Genomic DNA, 19,727 nt, shown 5'->3' with positions numbered 1-19,727 from the left:
GTCATTACCAGATGGGTGACCATTTACGAATTCTAGATGCTGTATGTTCTCTCAGCTTATCTCGGCATTTGTTTCCAGTCGTCTTGTTCATACACTTCACTTGCCACTGGTGTTTAACAATGTCAACTCAGGAGAGGTGTGGTTGGAGATTGTGCATCTCCTGCCACAACAATTTTACGTGCAGGCATCCCTACATGGGTGTCCATTGGCTGTCAAAAACTGAAGGAGCCTGTTATATATATACTTTTTTTATTTACTTCTTTAAATATTTTTATATCGCTACATTTATTGAGTACTCATAGAAACCGCATTAAATAAATTCTTTTTTTTTTATCTTTTAACATGTGTAACCTAGAATTATATTAGATTGGTGAAAAAATTATCTAATTTTTTGACGTTCAACTTCATGTCAAAAAACGACATTATATTTGAACCAACCATACATAACAAGTAGAACTACTAGACTCTGGAATACTCTTTCATGGTCCTGCTTCCCTAAGTGTACTGGCATGCAGAAGTTCAAGTGTAATGTAAACAGACATCTTGCTGCTCAACTCCCTACATAATATCCCTACATCTTGTGTCAAATAAGCACTGTGCCTTGTCTGGGGTGACAATGTAATTTAAAAAAAAAATAATGAAAAATGGTACAGAATTACTTGTTCGTATAATTTTGAAAAATTTATTTGCAATTTTCAAAGTTTACCAATTTCTATCAACTTACTTTTGAAAGCCGATTGAAGGGAAAAGTGTATTTTTAAAAACTATGAAATAAAAGAACATTTTTTTTTATATCTTGTTTGAACTTTTGATAAAATAGTAAATAATATTTATTTTTCATCAATTAAATTTGTCTAATAGTAATGTTGTATCCATCTTATCAACAGTGATGCAGCAAGGGGGGGGGGCGGTCTGGCCCAGGCGGCACGTGCCAGGGGACAGCATTTTGAGAGGGTGAAAATATAAAAAATAAAAATAAATAAAAGCTAATAAAAAACCTGTAATTTTATATCAAAATGAATATTTAGGGTTGTAAAAAAAAAATCGGAACTTTTAGTGGCATCGGAATCGGAAAAGCACGTCCCTATTTTCTGATTGAAAAACTGATTCTTTTAAATTTTTCATTATTGGTATTAATGATAAATATTTATTGTTTTTTTAATTATCACTAAAACTAAAATGATAACGACATCAAAATACGATGTAAATTTATTTCACTTGTAAAACAATTTTTTTTTTAATTTGCATAAATTCTCTAGGTAACTTTTCAAAGAAAGCAGTTGATTTACCTGTTCTGAAAAATGTTGCCAAATTAAACAAAAAAAAAAAATTGTCAAGAAAAATACTTTCAAACATCACAATCACAAATGATACACCGGAAAATTAGCAACAAAAAATGACGTCATTTTGGAATTGTAGAAACATTAAGCAAGTACGGAACAAAAATCGACAAAAAACAAATTTTATGATCGGGAATATAATTTTAAATAGGAACTAAGCGCTCCATCTCAAATACCATTTAAGTGGCTTTTTATTCGATAGTTTAAAGACTGCCAAATTCCTTTCACATTTCGAACAGTCATGGAGAAATTGATTTTTTTTTGTGAACTATTAACAAGCTTTCATGATCGCTGACGTATTTATGAATAAACCGAAATCGGGTAAAACTATTAAAATGTCATGTGAAACAATAACAAAAAAACATTTCTTAGTTCACTATTAACATATTCAAAACAAGTAGAGATTAGTTAAAAATTAAAACATGCTTATTATTAGTTGTTATCTGCAGCTGAGTTTTTGTTTTTTCTTGCTAGGCTGTACAGTCGACTCAATAATTTCGTTTCGCTAAAATTTGTGTTCCATTCCATTTTTTACATCCATTCGCAACCGCCAACTTACGTACGACTTGAGGCAAGATTGCCCATTTCTTATATTTTTCTGTTGAACTCGGGAATTTGGAGGGAATTTCGAGCGGAACCTTTATTTATTTCATGGGGGTAGTGTGCTCTTGTTCCGTCAGCCGTGACTGGATAGAGGTTGTAAGTAATTCGCTTGTAAGGACCCATGGCGCAGTGATTAGAGTGCTTGGAAAAATCAATTATAAAAAGTAATATTCTCCTGAAGGTTTATGGTTCAATCCTCAGTGTGGGCAACCGAAAAATATAATTATGAATTGATTAGGACTTCTAACTAATCCTCATCTCAAAAATTCAGAAATGTCAACAGAAAAAGTAAATAAAATGATTTTATCATTTCATAATATTTTCAGGTCTTCAAATGTTCTTATTTTAATTTATTATTGTATTTGTTTGTGTAGCCAAATAATTTAATTAAACAATTTTTTTATAATTTGAATTATACATTTTTGTTTCAAAACATCTTTGGTTTTCTTTGACAATGACTGCATATGTTGATATCTTTACAAGACGAAACAAGCGCGTGTCTGAATTAAAATATTCAATTATTAAATTATATATATATAATGATATCAGAGAAGATCAAGTTAAATTACCATGATATCATCGTTTTCATGATAGCGTTAAAAAAATCATGCATTATCCTTAATCATAGTTGGAAATGCCTGAGGATAGTCAGTAATTTTTTAACTAAACCTCACATGAAACTCAACTATGACTGACGAGAGGTGTTGATTTTTTAACGCTCACAGCCTTGCACCCAATGTCATCGTGTGATTTGACTTGATCTTCTGTCATACCATAAATATTTGCTCTAATTTTTAATTTAATTAAAAAAATTAGAATATATATATATATATATATATATAAGGTGCATATGTATATACAAATGTATATCTACATATATATATATATATAATGTGTTTATGTATATGAATATATATAATGTATATATGTATATAGACATAATGCGTATACATATATACATATATATAGATAGATACGCACTAGATATCTAGTAGTGCTGCACTTCTAACACTGTATTTGTTCTGTTTGTGTTTCAGGATGCATAGATCATCCTTTGATGTGTTATGAATAAAGGAAGATACCTATCTATGATCTATGCATCATCGTTGTTGCCGTCAGGAGAAGGAGTGACGTTTCGACTGGTGTTAACATCTATGACCCTTGCATCCATCAACGGTTGATTATGGTGAAGCTCATTTGTCCAGTTCAAGACTGCCTTTGGGAATCCCAAGACTTATCGGAGGAGTTCGCCGCTTCACTCACCACTGCTTTGAAAATCTATGCAGACAATGCACACGCAGTCGCCCATGCACCAGCGCCAGCATTACAGCAGAAACTGAAACTGGACCCACCTAGGATTGGTCTGGGTTGCAAACCCGACCAATGGTCCTCATTCACACGCCAGTGGAACATGTATAAAGTGGGCATGGCCATCACACACACCACGCTCCCCATAGCCCTATTCAACTGTTGTAAAGATGATCTACGCTCATTTATAATGCATGACATCCATGACGATGTAGCCTCAATGACCGAAGCACAACTGTTGACAGCCATCAAATGCCTGACAGTAAAAGAGGATAGCATCCTGGTACACAGGATCAAGCTGAGCAATATGACTCAGCCCTCAGGCACTGGCATAAGGACACACTTGGCCAGCTTCCGTGGTCAGGCAGTCTTGTGCCAGTATACAGCAAGGTGCAAGGTTGGTGGTTGTGATCACACATTAGACTATAGCGATGAGATAATCAAGGACAATCTGATTCGTGGAATCGCAGATCCAGACATCATGGCGGACCTTCTCGGTGACAGCAAGACAGACCGAACACTTGATGAGACTGTCAACTTTATTGCTCAGAAGGAGCAGCGGGGCTCATCAAACGTCTGCGGGAAATATTCGTCACTTTAGATATCCCAGAAGAAATCACATCTGAGGGGGGCCCCCAATTTACGGCTGGCGAGACACGGGCTTTCGTAGCTGCAGGGGGGGGGGATGAACCACAGGGTTTCCAGTGTTGCCAAGCCCCATGCAAACAATAGGGCGGAAATTGCAGTGAAAACCGTCAAGCGCATGTTAATGAACAACACTGGGTCTGGTGGTTCTCTGGACACTGACAGATTCCAGAGAGCCATGATTATATACAGGAATTCCATTGACCCTGAGACCAAAGCCTCACCTGCACTAGTACTTTTTGGCCGACCAATCAGAGACGCTATCCCAATCCCACTTGGGAGGTATTGTCCACACAACACATGGCAAGAAACCATGACATTCCGTGAAAGGGCCCTAGCTCGCAGGCACTCCAGAGAACATGAAAAGTGGGATGCTCACACCAGACTCCTACCACCTCTACATGTTGGGGACCATGTGTACCTACAGAATCTTGTAGGCAACCACCCAAAGCGCTGGGAGCGAACAGGAGTTGTTGTGGAAGTACGGCAGTTCCACGAGTATGTGGTCCGGTGGATGGATCCGGTCGCGCGACCCTACGCAATAGACAGCATTTACGAAAATTCATACCATTTCTGCAGAGGCAGACACCTCTACAGGTACAGCCCCATAATGCCCCTGCCCAAGGTCAGGGCCTGCCCACCAAGTCTTTGGAACCTCGGCCCATTGTCACCACATCTCCATCACCTTCCGATCAGCAACCTGACACCACAGGCCCATCTTCGAAGCCTCCACCCCCAACACCCATGGAACCCATGCAACAGTCATCAAAGATGCAGCCAGCATCCCACAACCTGTCTGAGCATGACAGCATCCCTCTACCCTGTGCTGGCGTGGAACCAGCTCTGGTTCCATGCCTGAGAAGAAGCTGCCTCATGCTTTGGCACGCCTACTACCACATAACGCGGCAGGACGAGTGAAATGGAACATTCCACACGGCGACAAGTGATCGTGATATGGTTAGACTCGGACCAGCCAGAATAATGCTGTGAGTGTGAGGGCAGTCTACCTCAATGACCACTCTAGTCCGATGTTGTGTGTTAACCACAGACTTGGTTGGTGTTCAGTTGGAGACTTTTGTTGTATTTATTCAATTAAGTTTTGTGGTTACCCCAAAAACTTGTGGGGGGAAGGGAGATAGATAGATACGCACTAGATATGTCTAGTAGTTCTGCACTTCTAACACTATTTGTTCTCTTTGTGTTTCAGGATGCATAGATCATCCTTTGATGTGTTATGAATAAAGGAAGATACCTATCTAGCTACCACTTCCTGGCATTTAGGGACCTCAACTGTGAACGAGAGTGATTTTGTTGCTAAATGGGTTTGTCAGGGATATGTATGTCAAGGGGGCACCAGTGCAATGAGTTCATCAGAGAACATTCCATTAAAATACTTGTAAAACAGGCACATGAATGCAACATTGTGGTGATGGGATAGTGGTTGGTTGGTTTGTTGTTTTTGTTTTACGGCATATCAAGCTTTTTCAGATTATTTAATGCCGAATCTAGTTATTTTGAGGAACGATTTTTAATGGAGTATATTTTTTTTTAAAGTCAGATTCTATTTAACCTATAGTTGGGATCCTAACAGGTGATACGCACTAGATATGTCTAGTAGTGCTGCACTTCTAACACTGTATTTGTTCTGTTTGTGTTTCAGGATGCATAGATCATCCTTTGATGTGTTATGAATAAAGGAAGATATGTCTATATATATATATATAAATAATTACATAGGTGTATTCGTATATATATATATGTGTGTGCAATGTGTATATATATGCGTATATATGCATACATCTATATATACATAAACGCATATTATATATATATATATATATATATATGTATAACTACTTCATTTATTCGCATAAATTTAATATACGAAAGTATAGATTTATGCGTAAGCTTTAAGTATTTACTTCAAAAGTGCTCAATACGTAGGTAGAGCTAGTTAGTAATTTATAAAATATATATGGCGATTAAGCTACACTGAATATTCTGCGTTTCATCCAACTATAGGATTCGTCAGGCTTATGTGCGGTGGATACTAGAAAGCTGATTGGCCGACTAGAAATCCTCAACATATATAAAAACAAGAAGCAACGACAGAATTCGCGCATAAGCCTGACGAATCCTATAGTTGGATGAAACGCAGAATATTCAGTGTAGCTTAATCGCCATATATATTTTATAAATTACTATATATATGTATATATATTCCAGAAGTGTAAGCCATGTTTAGTTTCATAAAAGTTTCCGATGGTTCGTTGTTCTAAACAAGTTTTGAGAGGTGACTTGTTTGCAGTAGACAGAACAGTTTCCGATGGTTCGTTGTTCTAAACAAGTTTTGAGAGGTGACTTGTTTGCAGTAGACAGAACAGTTTCCGATGGTTCGTTGTTCTAAACAAGTTTTGAGAGGTGACTTGTTTGCAGTAGACAGAACAGTTTCCGATGGTTCGTTGTTCTAAACAAGTTTTGAGAGGTGACTTGTTTGCAGTAGACAGAACAGTTTCCGATGGTTCGTTGTTCTAAACAAGTTTTGAGAGGTGACTTGTTTGCAGTAGACAGAACAGTTTCCGATGGTTCGTTGTTCTAAACAAGTTTTGAGAGGTGACTTGTTTGCAGTAGACAGAACAGTTTCCGATGGTTCGTTGTTCTAAACAAGTTTTGAGAGGTGACTTGTTTGCAGTAGACAGAACAGTTTCCGATGGTTCGTTGTTCTAAACAAGTTTTGAGAGGTGACTTGTTTGCAGTAGACAGTTCCACAGAGCAAAATATTCTTACCGTGTCGAGACGGGGAGAAGAAAAACAAAACATGTGAAATTGCTCCAGAAAAGGTTTAATATTTATGAAGCAATTCTGGTTTCTGATTGGTCGGTAGCAGAACGTGAATTAATTCGATTCGTCAGTTCCCAGCAGCATCGTTTATAAATAGAATCGTCCGACTGTGTGGGATCATGCCCCATTCTTGTTCCAAAATGTGCAATGTGTATACGTGTATATATATATATATATATATATATATATATATATATATATATATATGCGTATATATGCATACATCTATATATACATAAATGCATATTATATATATATATACACACATCCACATACATATAAATTATATATATATATATATATATATATATATATATATATACACACACACACATCCACATAAATTATATATATATATATATACATTAGAGACAGAGAAACAGACAGAAATGTGGTTCATGGAAATAGAGATGTTAAGAGGGAAACAGAAATTGCCTAACCTTGACCAGAAGCCAGCCGTTTCCAATAAGATTCTAGGTCAACAGGCACTCAAAAAAAAACATTTCAAAGGCTGGCTTTACTGTTTTTCCCAGACATGGTGGAACCGTTACACTTTCTGTATCTCAACGCTTACATCCCTATCGATAGTGATCTTCTGATCATATAAGAATCATGATCTTAATCTCTCAGCATGCGATCCAATAAAATGGTAAACAAAACAATGGTGTCTTTGATTCCACTTGAAAGTCTTCTTTCAAAGTCTCTTCCTTTTATTATGCACGCACCATTATTTCTTTTCGCTGCTCGTGGAGATCCCAAATTTTTTGCCTCGGAAAATGTGGGTCACGTGATACATAAAATGCCATAGCTCTTCTTTTTTGCCCGTGCGGTCTTTCAAGTAGCCCCAATCGAAAGATCAGATTATGTTTTTTTTTTAATATTTTGAAACCAACACAATATTTCTTTTTTAATTGGTTATTTTCATCTTTTGAAGCTTTGTGATTTTTATTCATTTTTTAAAAGTCGAACAGAAATAAAGTTTTCAAAAAAGTGAAAAAAAAAGCTGTTAAAAGAATTTTTGAACATTATTTACTATCGATAACAAACCGAAAAAAAATGGTCAAGAAACAAAATAAATGTTACCAAAGACAAGGTAAATTACTCTTCTACCAACATAAGTTTTTCATTTTAACTTATTTTAAGGTGTTTTTTTTTAGTTTAAAACACAACTAGTGTCAAGTTGCTAAACTTCAATGACAAGATGGCGAAAATTAAGCTTTTATCGTTGGAGTTTCTAAAATCGCTTCAAACCCAAAAATGAAATAAAATACTAATAGAAACCCAATAAATTTTATCTCTGTCATTTCTCTTTGACAAAAAGGACAGAGAAATTTTGCTTCTTTGTTTTGTTTTTTTTTGTTTTGTTTTTTTTCATTAAAAATTTTTTTGCATCGGTATACGTTCCCCAAAGTTGGTTATATCTATAAAATAAAATACACATCCAGTGCGCTTGAAAGCCAAATCACAACGTAATATTAGGAAAAAAAAAAAAAAAATGTTTTACTTGTTTGAAATTTATAACAAATATATTTCCGAGGTATACTCCATCTTCGGTGTGTTGTTTTGTTTCTTCTTTTTTTCCTTTTCTTCTTCCTTGCCATGTTGTAAATTTGGAGAAAGAAGTATGTTTGTAAAGAGCCGTGCGTTGTATCCAGCGGTTGTATTTTGAAATGTTTGAACTATGCGTAGGCAAAGCGAGAATAACGTCAAGGATGAGAGTTCATATAGAAACGTTGATTTAATTTGAATAAAATAAAATACGCATCAAGTGCGCTTGAAAGCCAAATCACAACGTAATATTAGGAAAATAAACAAATATTTTACTTGTTTGAAATTTATCACAAATATATTTCCGAGGTATTGGTGTTTATTTTATTTTATTCAAATTGAAACAACATTTCTATATGAACTCACATCCTTGGTCATATCCATGTTAATTCAATGCTATACCATTTGATATGGCATCGATCAGTTAATACGACGTGACCTTAATTTTCCAGAAATTTGCGATTTCTTTCATATACTAGCAGCTTCCGGGTTTGCTTTACAGTCCACAGCAGAACAAAAAAGTTGTAAAAAACAAATAAATGTTATCAAAGGCAAGATAAGTTCCTTTTCTACCTAACTGGATATAGTTTTACTGCTTTTATTTAATGTAAAATGTTCCTATATAATTGCCTCCCCACGAGGGCAGAGTTTGAGACAAGGTCAGGTTTTAATGCACAGAAAATCCAGCTCTCCAAAAAGGGGTACTCTGGATAGGAACAAAAATAAAAATTGTCCCAGTCATGAAGGATTTCTCCTCTGCTGGCCGAGAACAGAAAAGGTGAAGTGTAGCATAAGAACAGATACTACACTGTCATCTTCGCCTAAAGGCCATTCAGTGTAAAATGTTTATTTGGTTCGAAAATCAAGTAGTGTTGAGCGCGATGTGAGAACAAGAACAATAAAAAATGAGCACGATGTCTCTTTACATCGTTGAAGTCTTGACAATGACTTCAAAATAAGAAATAAAACAAAATGGCGGTAAAAAAAACATGTAATAAATGCCATAAATCTTGCACTTACCCTTTTTCTTCAAAAAGTTCCTGCATTTCCATACATTTCAACTCAACTTTCCTCTTACGTTCACGGTCGACGATTTCGTAATTAGCCGCCTTGGCCGCCGCCGTCACCGTCACCGTCACATCTGGCATTTTCGTCTCGTCTTTCGATTTAGCTGCCATTGTTGACTCTATCTTTTTCTTAATTACAGCCAGGTTTTTGCCAGAGTAGCCGTTCAGGGATGGAGTGCTTCCAGGGCTTGGCGTTGATACACTGACGCCATCGTACATGACTCTCTTGTCGAATACACAATCCTTTTTAACGTTACACTCTACAAAAGAAGAAAAAAAAAACAATTAGCAAAGTATCATAATTTGCTTTCATTATTGTACATAACGTATTAAGAGGTTTTGATATTTAATAATTTCCGAATAGAATTTTATCAGAGACTAGTCTGGATACTCGGCGTTGCCTAGGTGCTTGGAGGTGTGTGTTGAGCAAAAAAAAAAAAAAAAAAGTGATAGTAGGCAGGCAGGCTCGAACCCGTACCGCAAAAGGAGGAGAAGAACGTAAAAAAAAAAAAAAAAAAAAACATGAATTCTTTACTGTTACGCCCATCGCCAAAATTGAAGTGACGAATGTTTAAATTAAGGCTAGACAATCGAAAAGAGGGGATGACTTTCGAAAATATCGGCGAAAAAAGCGACTCCTCCTGAAAAATGTGCCCAGTTGAGGGTGAAGGAATTAATGTTTTCAGCTAATTTTTCGATATTTGTCGTCCGAAGAGTCAAGCTTCAAAACGATACTGATCTTGTGAAAATCCGTCACCTCTGACGAAAGGTTTAGGCAGACATACATACATACATACATGCATTTAAACAGACAAGTGAGATTTATATTATAGATGTGTATGTTTTCTCAAGATACAACACTCAATAACAGACATGAAGCAAAAACCAATGTACACAAAGGCGATAGCAGAAACCGTAGACAACGACCATTAGTCGGTTGTGGAACGGAACCATAAATGTACAGTAAAATTTAATACTATCGGGTGTCCAAAAAGTCACTGAAGGATCGAAAATCTTTGTCATTTTATCATCATGATTATTTTTCTCTATTTCAGATATTTTACAGATAATATATTGGCAATTAATTATGGATAAATATAGCATTGAATGACGTATGCAAGTTGTAAAATTGTTTTACCAAAATCAGGGGTCAATTGTTTGGACTCAAAGAGCTTACCGACGCCATTTTCATGTAAGAGATAGCCCAAATCACAACACAATTCGAATTTAAAAAAAAGAGTATGTTAACAAACCCCAAACTATGCAATAATTGAAATAAAACGTCAGGAACGAAATAAGAGAGTTAAATCGCAATTCAGAGATTCTGCAATCTGTCATGAATAATGTTTTGAAAAGAGCACAGATATGCGAAGATGAAAATGGGAAACATTTAAAAGATATTACTTTTCATGAAGAAAAATTGTGTTAATGTCTTAGTCAGATTGTGTTAAAATTACAGAAAGATATCAAAAATAAAGAATGTATTAAAGTAAAAAAACACTTCAGAGACTTTTTGTACTCCCTGTATATTATATATATATATATATATATATTTATATATAGAGATATATATATATCAGGGCTCCTTCAGTCTTTGACAGACTATGGATACCCATGAAGGGGTGCCTGTGGGTGAAATTTTTGTGACAGGAGGTGCGCAAGCTCCAACCACACCTCTCCTTAGTCGACATTGTTAAATACCAGTGGTCAGTGAAGTGTGTACAGGACGACTGGAAACAAATGCTGATATAAGCGGAGAGCTCATACAGTGCCTAGAATTCCCAAATAGTCACCCATCTGGTACTAACCAGGCTCGACATTGCTTAACTTCGGTGATCTGATGAGAACCGGTGTGTTAACACGATTATGCCGTATCAATGCAATGAAGAACAACGACAACATCAGTGCATTTCGCACCGCACTCGAAAATAAGCTGAGAGATTCTGCACCAGGGGAAGCAGTGAACCGGGATAAATCTTGGGAAATCCTGCAAACTGCGATGCGTGACGCTGCAGTCACATCCTTTGGAACCAAACGTCGGCCTTGCGAAGACTGGATGGCTGAGAATGCAGAAATCTTAGAACCTCTACTACTGTCCAAAAACGATGCTCACAAGAACTATGTGAGCAGGCCGACACGCAGCACCCTGTCCAAGCTGAAAGAGGCTCGCAGTCAATTCCAGGAAGCCGCTCGGCACTGTGCAAACAACTACTGGAACAACCTGTGTGACGAAATCCAGACTGCTGCTGACTGCAGTAAACTATGTGTGATGTACTGTGGACTCTGCAAGGCAACTGGACCGACCGCAAAGAAAGTTTGCCCTTTAAAATCTACTACAAGGGAGCTCATCACTGATCCTATGAAACAACTTGAATGCTGGATGGAGCACTACTCTGTACTATATGGCGAACCGCGCAACATCACAGTCACAGCTTTAAATTCCACTACGAACTTCGACACCCTAGTCGAACTGAACAACATTCCAACTATGCCAGAACTCGAAGTAGCTCTCCAACACATGAATGTAGAGAAGGCCCCAGGTACCGACGAGATTCCAGCAGACCTGCTCAAGTGCGATAAGTTCCTGCTCCCACACTTGTATGACCTCCTCTGCACCAGTTGGCACAATGGAAAATTTCCAACAGCTATGAAAGATGCTAAAATTGTCACTTTATTCAAGAAAGGAGACAAAGGAGATTACAATAACTACCGTAATATATCTTTACTCAGTGTCACCAGCAAAGTCTTTGCCAGAGTGCTCCTTCCAAGGCTCCAGCAGATTGCCAACCGTATTTATCCAGACTCGCAATGCGGCTTCTGCAGCAGGCGCTCAACCACGGACATGATATTTTCAGTGGGTCACATCCAGGAAAAATGCAGAGAACAACGTAGACCTCTTCATATCGCATTTGTGGACCTCACAAAAGCTTTTGACATGGTCAGTAGAGATGGTCTGTTTGTCATCCTACAAAAGTTGGGCTGTCTACCAACACTTCTTAGTTTGATAAGATCACTCCATGACAACATGACAGCCGCAGTCTTCTTCGAGGGTGACATGTCTGACAACTTCCCCGTGTGCAGTGGAGTCAAGCAAGGTTGTGTGTTGGCTCCCACAATTTTTGGCATCTTCTTCTCAGTTCTTCTGCACCATGCTTTTGGAAATCACGAGAATAAAGAAAGTGTGTTCCTTCATACTCGCTCTAATGGAGAACTTTTTAACTTGGCACGCCAAAACCAAGATTCGAAAAGTCCTAATACTTAAGCTGCTGTTTGCAGACGATGCTACATTGGTCTCGCACTCCGCAAGTGGACTCCAGCGGCTGCTTGACAAATTGAGCGCTGCTTGTGCAGAGTTCGCACTGGTAATCAGTGTGAAGAAGACAGTTGTGATGCACCAGGATGACGGATCATGAATCACCATCAATGGTCATGATCTAGAGACTATTGAGAACTTTGCGTATCTTGGATCCAACATCAACAAGGGAGTATCCATTGAACAGGAGCTACAAACGCGCATAGATAGAACAGCATCTACTTTCAACCGATTACGCGAAAGAGCATGGTTCAATAAATACCCCACTTCTCGCACAAAATGCCACATCTACGAATGCTGTGTTCTGAGTACCCTACTGTGTGGAGCAGAGACTTGGACCACATATGCTCATCACGCGAAAAGACTGAACGTCTACCATATCTGATGCTTGCAACATATCATGGGCATCAATTGGTGGGATAGAATCACCAACGAAGAGGTGCTAAGATGTGCCAGCAGCCGCTCCTTGTTCCAGACACTCAAGATCCAACGATCGAGTTGGCTTAGACACCTGCGCTGAATGCCCAGTGGGCATCTCCCTAAGGATATCCTCAACAGCAAACTGGCAAATGGAACAAGAAGCCGCGGTCGCCTGGTGCTGCACTTTAAAGACATGGCCAAATGGGATCTGATCGCTCTTGGCATCGATGTGAATGTGTGGGAGGAGCTAGCTGAAGATAGACCAGCATGGAGGCGTGCCTTGAGTAAGGGTGGTGAAGGACTTGAGAACCTTTGGTCTGAGAGGCTGGCGCAGAGAAGACAAAACTAGTGACTACGTTTACTGTTGCTTGCATTAATCTTTCGTAGATTGCTTCCCATTATATATATATATATATACATCTATATTATGATCTTATTTTTTAAGTTTTTGATTTCAGGAAATATACACTCATGAGCAAAAAAAAAAAATAAGCCAAACAAATTTCATACATTTTATTGCATTAAAAGCTATATTGAACAAAGAACAATTGAACAAGGAAACTTAAACGAGACTAATAACACAGGCCATTTACTTTAATAAATGCTTAGGATGGAATCGTATTCCCTTTAGGTTCCTTCATAAGATCGAATCTTTTAGACATGATCTCAACCAAAGTTTTGGCAAATAGCAAACAGAATCCTGAATAGAAGTGTGTGCTCTATCCCAACTATCATCAATGGACCTGAGTTAATCTCGTCAGCATCAGACAAAGCCAAACTCTTTGCCAAGAATTTTGCAGCTAATTCTACCCTTTGCAACCAAGGCCGCCAACCCCCAATATTTCCTCCTGTATCAGAAAACACACTTTGTGATATACAAATATCTGTACGTGATGTTGCCAAGCTAATCAAAAACCTTGATTCCAGTAAAGCAACCGGCCCTGACGATATTCCAATTATAGTACTCAAAAAACTTCAACCAGAACTAGCTCCCATACTTACAAAACTGTTTAAACGTTGTCTTAAGGAGAATTGCTTCCCATCACCCTGGAAAATTTCATCAGTATGCCCTGTATTTAAGAATTCAGGTGATCGTTCATCCCCCTCTCAGTACAGGCCAATAAGTCTCCTGTGCGTCATGAGTAAGTTGCTGGAATCTGTGTTAAATAGAGAAGTAATCAACCATCTCAGCAAAAATAACCTTCTTAGTGACAAACAATATGGTTTCCGTTCTGCTAGATCTACAGCAGATGTGCTTACAGTTATATCTCATAGGATTAGCGAATCTCTCGACAGAGGCAACCTTTCTAGGGCAGTTGCTCTTGACATATCAAAGGCCTTTGATAGGGTATGGCATAGCTGGAAATGTCTTCTCAATTATTAAATCATTTCTCTCTGATAGGTTCATAAGAGTAGTAGTTGATGGGCAAAAATCAGAAGCTCACAGTATAAATGCTGGAGTCCCTCAGGGGTCCATGCTAGGCCAAACTTTTTTCCTGATCTACATTAATGATCTTCCAAATCACATCCTTACATCATTCGTAGACATTTTTGCTGATGATACTACCATCTATAGTAGCACATCTAAGACAGTAAACGACCAAGTTCTCTCCAATTCTCTCTCCTCTGATCTTGATCATGGTTGTACAATGGGGAAAAGAGTGGTTGGTTACTTTTAATGCATCTAAAACCAAGCTTCTATCTTTACATCATCAAGGTTCTGATCCTCATCTGGCATCAATTAAAATAAATGGCTCTCATCTTGGGGAGGCCTCAAGTTTTGACAGGCTTCTGGGCTTGACCTTTACTCCTGATCTTAAATGGAATACGTACATCAAATCTGTTGTCAAGGCCGCTGGAAAAATGGTGGGATCCTTCGATCGATCCAGTAGATATCTCACTCCTGATCCAATTCTCTATATAAGAGCTAGATACGTCCAAGGATGGAATACTGTTGCCACATATGGACAGGAACTGCTAGAAAAGACATGTCCTGCCTTGATAGGGTTCAAAATAGACTTTCTGGCCTGGTGGGAGATGTCCTTTTCTCTTCGCTGCAACCTCTATCTCACAGCAGAGAAGTTGCGAGTTTGTCTCTGCTTTATCGTTATTTTCATGGAAAGTGTTCGACTGAGCTTCAATCTATGGTCCCCCCTCGCCAAACTTTCACAAGAAACAGTCGACTAGCTGAAAACATTATCAATAATTTTCCCCACTCTTTATCTGTGCCTAAACCTAAACGTAGATTCCATGATCAAAGCTTCTTTCTTAGAACTGCACGCCTGTGGAATTGTCTTCCGTTTTCCTGCTTTTCAGCTGTCTATAATATGGTTGTCTTCAAGTCCAACGTGAACAAGTTTCTGATGAGCCGTTACACTTAAGTTTACAAATTTACCGAACTTCCACTACTATCGATTACTATATTGTCCTTTTGACTACTCTACACTCAACCCTTATCCTTGAGTGGCCTATCGGCCTTGATAAGTGGCGACGCCTATGTAAAAAAAAAAGAAGTGAAATACTGTGATGAGGAGATGCCATTCCATTCACTTTGCACAGCCTATTACAGTTTGTCATTGTTCTCAAAAGTTCTTCCGCTCAATGCACGAGATATTATGAACCAAATATTCTCGATTAGGTTTAAATCGGGGCTTTACCTGAGCAAAATATCACCTCGATTGAATTATCAGAAAATAACATTTTTTTGTGACTTTAGCAGTGTGTGCAGGGGCATTATCATGTTGAAAAAAAATGTTCTGGGATATTCTCAGCTTCTGGATACCTGGTAACAGTCCTGTTTCTAATATTCGAATATATTCCTTTGCATTGATTGACTTCTCACATTTAATAAGTTCCCTAACTCCTGCTGCAGTAAAAGTTCCCCATACCATTATCTCTCCATTCTGGTGTTTAACTGTCGTTTTTATGCAACTTGACGAAAATTTTTCACCGGTTCTTCGATTGCACCGTTCAGAAGCATCGGGAGCATCACTAACAAGACAAAATCTTGATTCATCTAACTAGAAAATATTCCTGAACCAGTCTGTATCTTTCTTGCCATAATACGAGAAAAACCTCTTTCTATCATTGATGTTCTTCTTAGATAAAAATGGCTTCTTTGCACACCTTTTGGGGGAAAATCCTATTTCTTTCATTCGTCTAGATATTGTATATCAAGAAAGAGAATTTCCAGACCCTGTTTTAATTCTTTGCTATGGTCAACTTAAGTTTTCTTTCGATCCTTCAAAACAGTTAATGTAAGACTGTGGTCGTCCTTCAAAGTGGATGTTCTAGGGCGACCAGATCTAGATTTCTCTTTTACCAAGCGTTCGACTTCGAACCTTTGACCAATTCGCTTCACTACAGAAAGAGATGTTTTCAGTTTTTTTTCTTAAAATATCAAAAATCTGTTTGTAAGTCATTTTCGACTGCCTTAATCCTGCAATTCGGTTTTTTATATCCTCGCCAAGATGCGGTCTTACCATATTTAGGATCTATTTTTTCACTTATTATTATATGCTATAATAATAATGATCTGCAAAATAGAAATTTTCAGTTTAAATTAACAAAAATTCAAGGAAAAATAGTGAAAAGTCGATTTCTTCACTCTTGGCCCTTTTTTTTTTTTTTTTGCTCATGAGTTTATACACACACACACACACACACACACACACACACAGGGTCTCCAAAAATCACTGAAGGTGTGAAATCTTTGTCATTTTACCATTCATGATTATTTACTTTTCTATTTCAGATAATTTACAGATAATATTTTGGAAATTAATTATGAATAAGTATAGCATTGAACAACGAAGTTGTGAAATTGTTTTACCAAAATCAGGGTCAGTTGATTTGACTTAAACAGCTTATCGACGGCACTTTCATGTAAGAGATAACCAATTCACAACACAATTCGAAACATTGTGCGCCAATTTTAAAGAGTCTATGTTAACAAAGCTCAAACCCTGCAAGAATTGGAGGAAAACATCAGGCACGAGATAAGGAGTTAAATCGCAATCCAGAGATTCTGTAATCTTTCATGAATAATGCTTTGGAAAGAGCACAAATATACGGAGCTGAAAATGGGCAAAATTTAAAAGACATTATTTTTCATAAATAAAGATTGTTTGAATTTTGCATTGTTTTTAAATATTGAATGCCTTAGTAAGATAGTGTTTTTTTTTTTTTTTTAAAAGGAATCACCACTAATCAAGGCCCGGAGGCCACTCGAGGATAAGGGTTAATGGGTATACATTAGTCAATGTGATGTTATAGTGTTCTTAACATAGGTATTGGGATTTTTCTAAGTTGGATTATATAGGGGTACGGTTCATCAAGAACTTGTTTACATTGGACTTGAAGACAATCAAATTGCAGTCACCTGGGAAGCAGGCCAAAGGAAGAGAGTTCCACAGGCGTGCAGTTCTAAGAAAGAAGCTGTGCTCACTCATGGAATCTAGGTTTAAGTCTAGGCACAGATAAATTGGTGGTGGTTCTGGCTAGACGAGTTTTTTTTGTGAAAGTTTGTCGACGGGGGGGGGGGCGTAGATTGAAGCTCAGACGATCACCTGCCATGGAAATAATGATAAAGCAGAGACAGGCTCGCAACATCTCTTCTATGGGAAAGAGGTTGCAGGGAAGAGAAAAAGGGCATCCCCCGCTAAGCTACGAAATCTGTTTTGAACACTGTCAAGACAGGATAAGCAGCTTCTAGCAGCTCCAGCCAAGATGTTGCAACAGTACTCCATCATTGGCCGAACCTGGCTTTTATATAGGTAGAGAATGGCATACAGAAAGATATCATAAAAAATAAAGAATGAATTATAGTCCAAAACCCTTCAGTGGCTTTTTGGACATTGTACAAAGCCTAAGATTCTTTCCTTTAACAAATACAAAATTCCTTCCCAGCCACTAATTGCTACGACAAATAACACCATCCCTGAGAGCTCAATCTTCAAAATCTTTGAATTCACAGGCAACATTAATTATAATACATTGAGGACATTGCCAAAGATGCTGCAAAAAATAGCCTCCTGCTATCGCACTAGAATATTTATTACACCTAAGAGTATCCGTATTTCTATAAAGCCATTATTCACCCATGCATAGAGCATTGTTGCCACATTTGGGCTGGTACATCTAATACTAGTCTCTCCTTTTCAGACATTATTAGGATGCTTATCACTATAAGTAAACCCTGACTAAATATTAAAAATCACAAAATATTTACGATTCAAATAAGATCTCCTCAGTATGGCTAACCCACAGTGGCTTATATGAGGAATAGTTCATCTTCTTCAAGTGATGTTGCCTAGCGTAGCATCACTAAGATGGATACTCAACCAGACTAGATGAATTCTTGTCCTGGAATCTAGTAAATCCAAGAGACCGAATGATATACCATATTTTGGGGTAATTGCGCCAACTATCTAAAAGTGTTCTTTTGGCAACCATGCATATAAAGAGCACTCTCTTTTAGTTGGTGCAATTACCCCAAAGTACATTACATCTTTAACTGGTCAATTGGGGAGAGAAAAATTAAGATTCTTAACTTCTGTACTAACTCAACACTTCGGGTCAATATCAAAGTGTAATATCTGTTCTTCAGATGTTACACTTAAATTTCTTTTTCTGTCAGTTTTTGTTCCTTTTCTCCACGTTAAAAAAAACAAAAAAAAACGACCCTAGTGTCTAACTCTATTCCGTGGGGAGGCATTGTAAATAGAAACGCAACATTTGAGATGCAAAGGAGATTTAAAGGAATAATCGATTATCTATGTATCTATATCTACAATTAAATAAATGCAACTTTGTTAATACGGAATGATCTAGCACCCCTCCATACAATAATATGCACACAATATAGATATGCTCCTCCGGGAATCAGAGAGTTCAAAGACACAGACTCTCGCCTTGTATCCCTTTTGTAACTAAACCTCTCTGTTCACCCAAAGTGAATGTCCTGTGTTATGATTATCTAAAAATATATCAGTCCGTGTGTGTGTGAGTTCGTCCATTATAGACTCCGAAACGACTGAACAGATTTGCTAAAAAATTTATAGAACTTTAGTGTATAAGTCTGGGAATGACCTTAGTTAAGTTTTGTCTCAGAATACCCCGATGATTACCGATAATCGAAACCGTTATTTTAATTCATTGATAAAGCCATTACTTCATGTCATCACATAACAACAATGATAGAACAATTGGCCGTGAAAATTCTACTGTGGGTAAGTTGATAGCATGTTTTTTTGTTGTTGTTGTTGTTGTTTTTTGTTTTTTTTTGCATTTTTGCATGACGTGGTCTGTCAGTTCAAACTCCGCATGTCAATTTCTTCTTTTTTTTTTTTTCAAGGAATTTTATAAGACTTGAAAAGTTTTTTTTTGTTTGTTTTTTTTTTTGATGACGTGGTCTGTAGGTTCAAACCCTGCATGTAAATTTCTTAATATATTTTTTTTTATTAACTGGAAAAAAGTTTATATAAAATAATTTTTATCAAAGAAACAGTAGGTTCTCTAGAGTGCAATGTAGAATAACATATATTTTAGACTAAGTTACTGCATGGAGACATGTGAAGCTTCCTCCCGGGCGATTTCACGGATTTCAATGACAATAAAAATCTAGGAGTCTGAAATATTCGT

The 19,727-nt window shown here is 37.4% G+C and overlaps 1 protein-coding gene across 3 annotated transcripts in view; it reads right to left on the bottom strand.

Annotated features, from left to right (window-relative positions):
- The window catches only part of LOC145269272 (serine/arginine repetitive matrix protein 2-like), a 259,555-nt gene extending 249,942 nt beyond the window's left edge, over positions 1 to 9,613 (bottom strand). For all 3 annotated transcript variants that reach the window (XM_080124950.1, XM_080124949.1, XM_080124948.1), the window contains exon 1: positions 9,306 to 9,613. In XM_080124950.1, coding sequence (XP_079981076.1) covers positions 9,306 to 9,571 — 266 coding nt within the window. In that variant the 5' untranslated portion in view covers positions 9,572 to 9,613. The remainder of the gene's footprint in view (positions 1 to 9,305) is intronic.
- Between the last annotated feature and the right edge of the window lie 10,114 nt (positions 9,614 to 19,727).

This window comes from Euprymna scolopes, chromosome 45 (genome assembly GCF_053919585.1).
Source record: "Euprymna scolopes isolate OS-2025 chromosome 45, ASM5391958v1, whole genome shotgun sequence".
NCBI classification, from domain to species: domain Eukaryota; kingdom Metazoa; phylum Mollusca; class Cephalopoda; order Sepiida; family Sepiolidae; genus Euprymna; species Euprymna scolopes.
The sequence above is the reverse complement of the archived record's forward strand: the minus strand, read 5'-3'. Positions and strand labels throughout refer to the sequence as shown.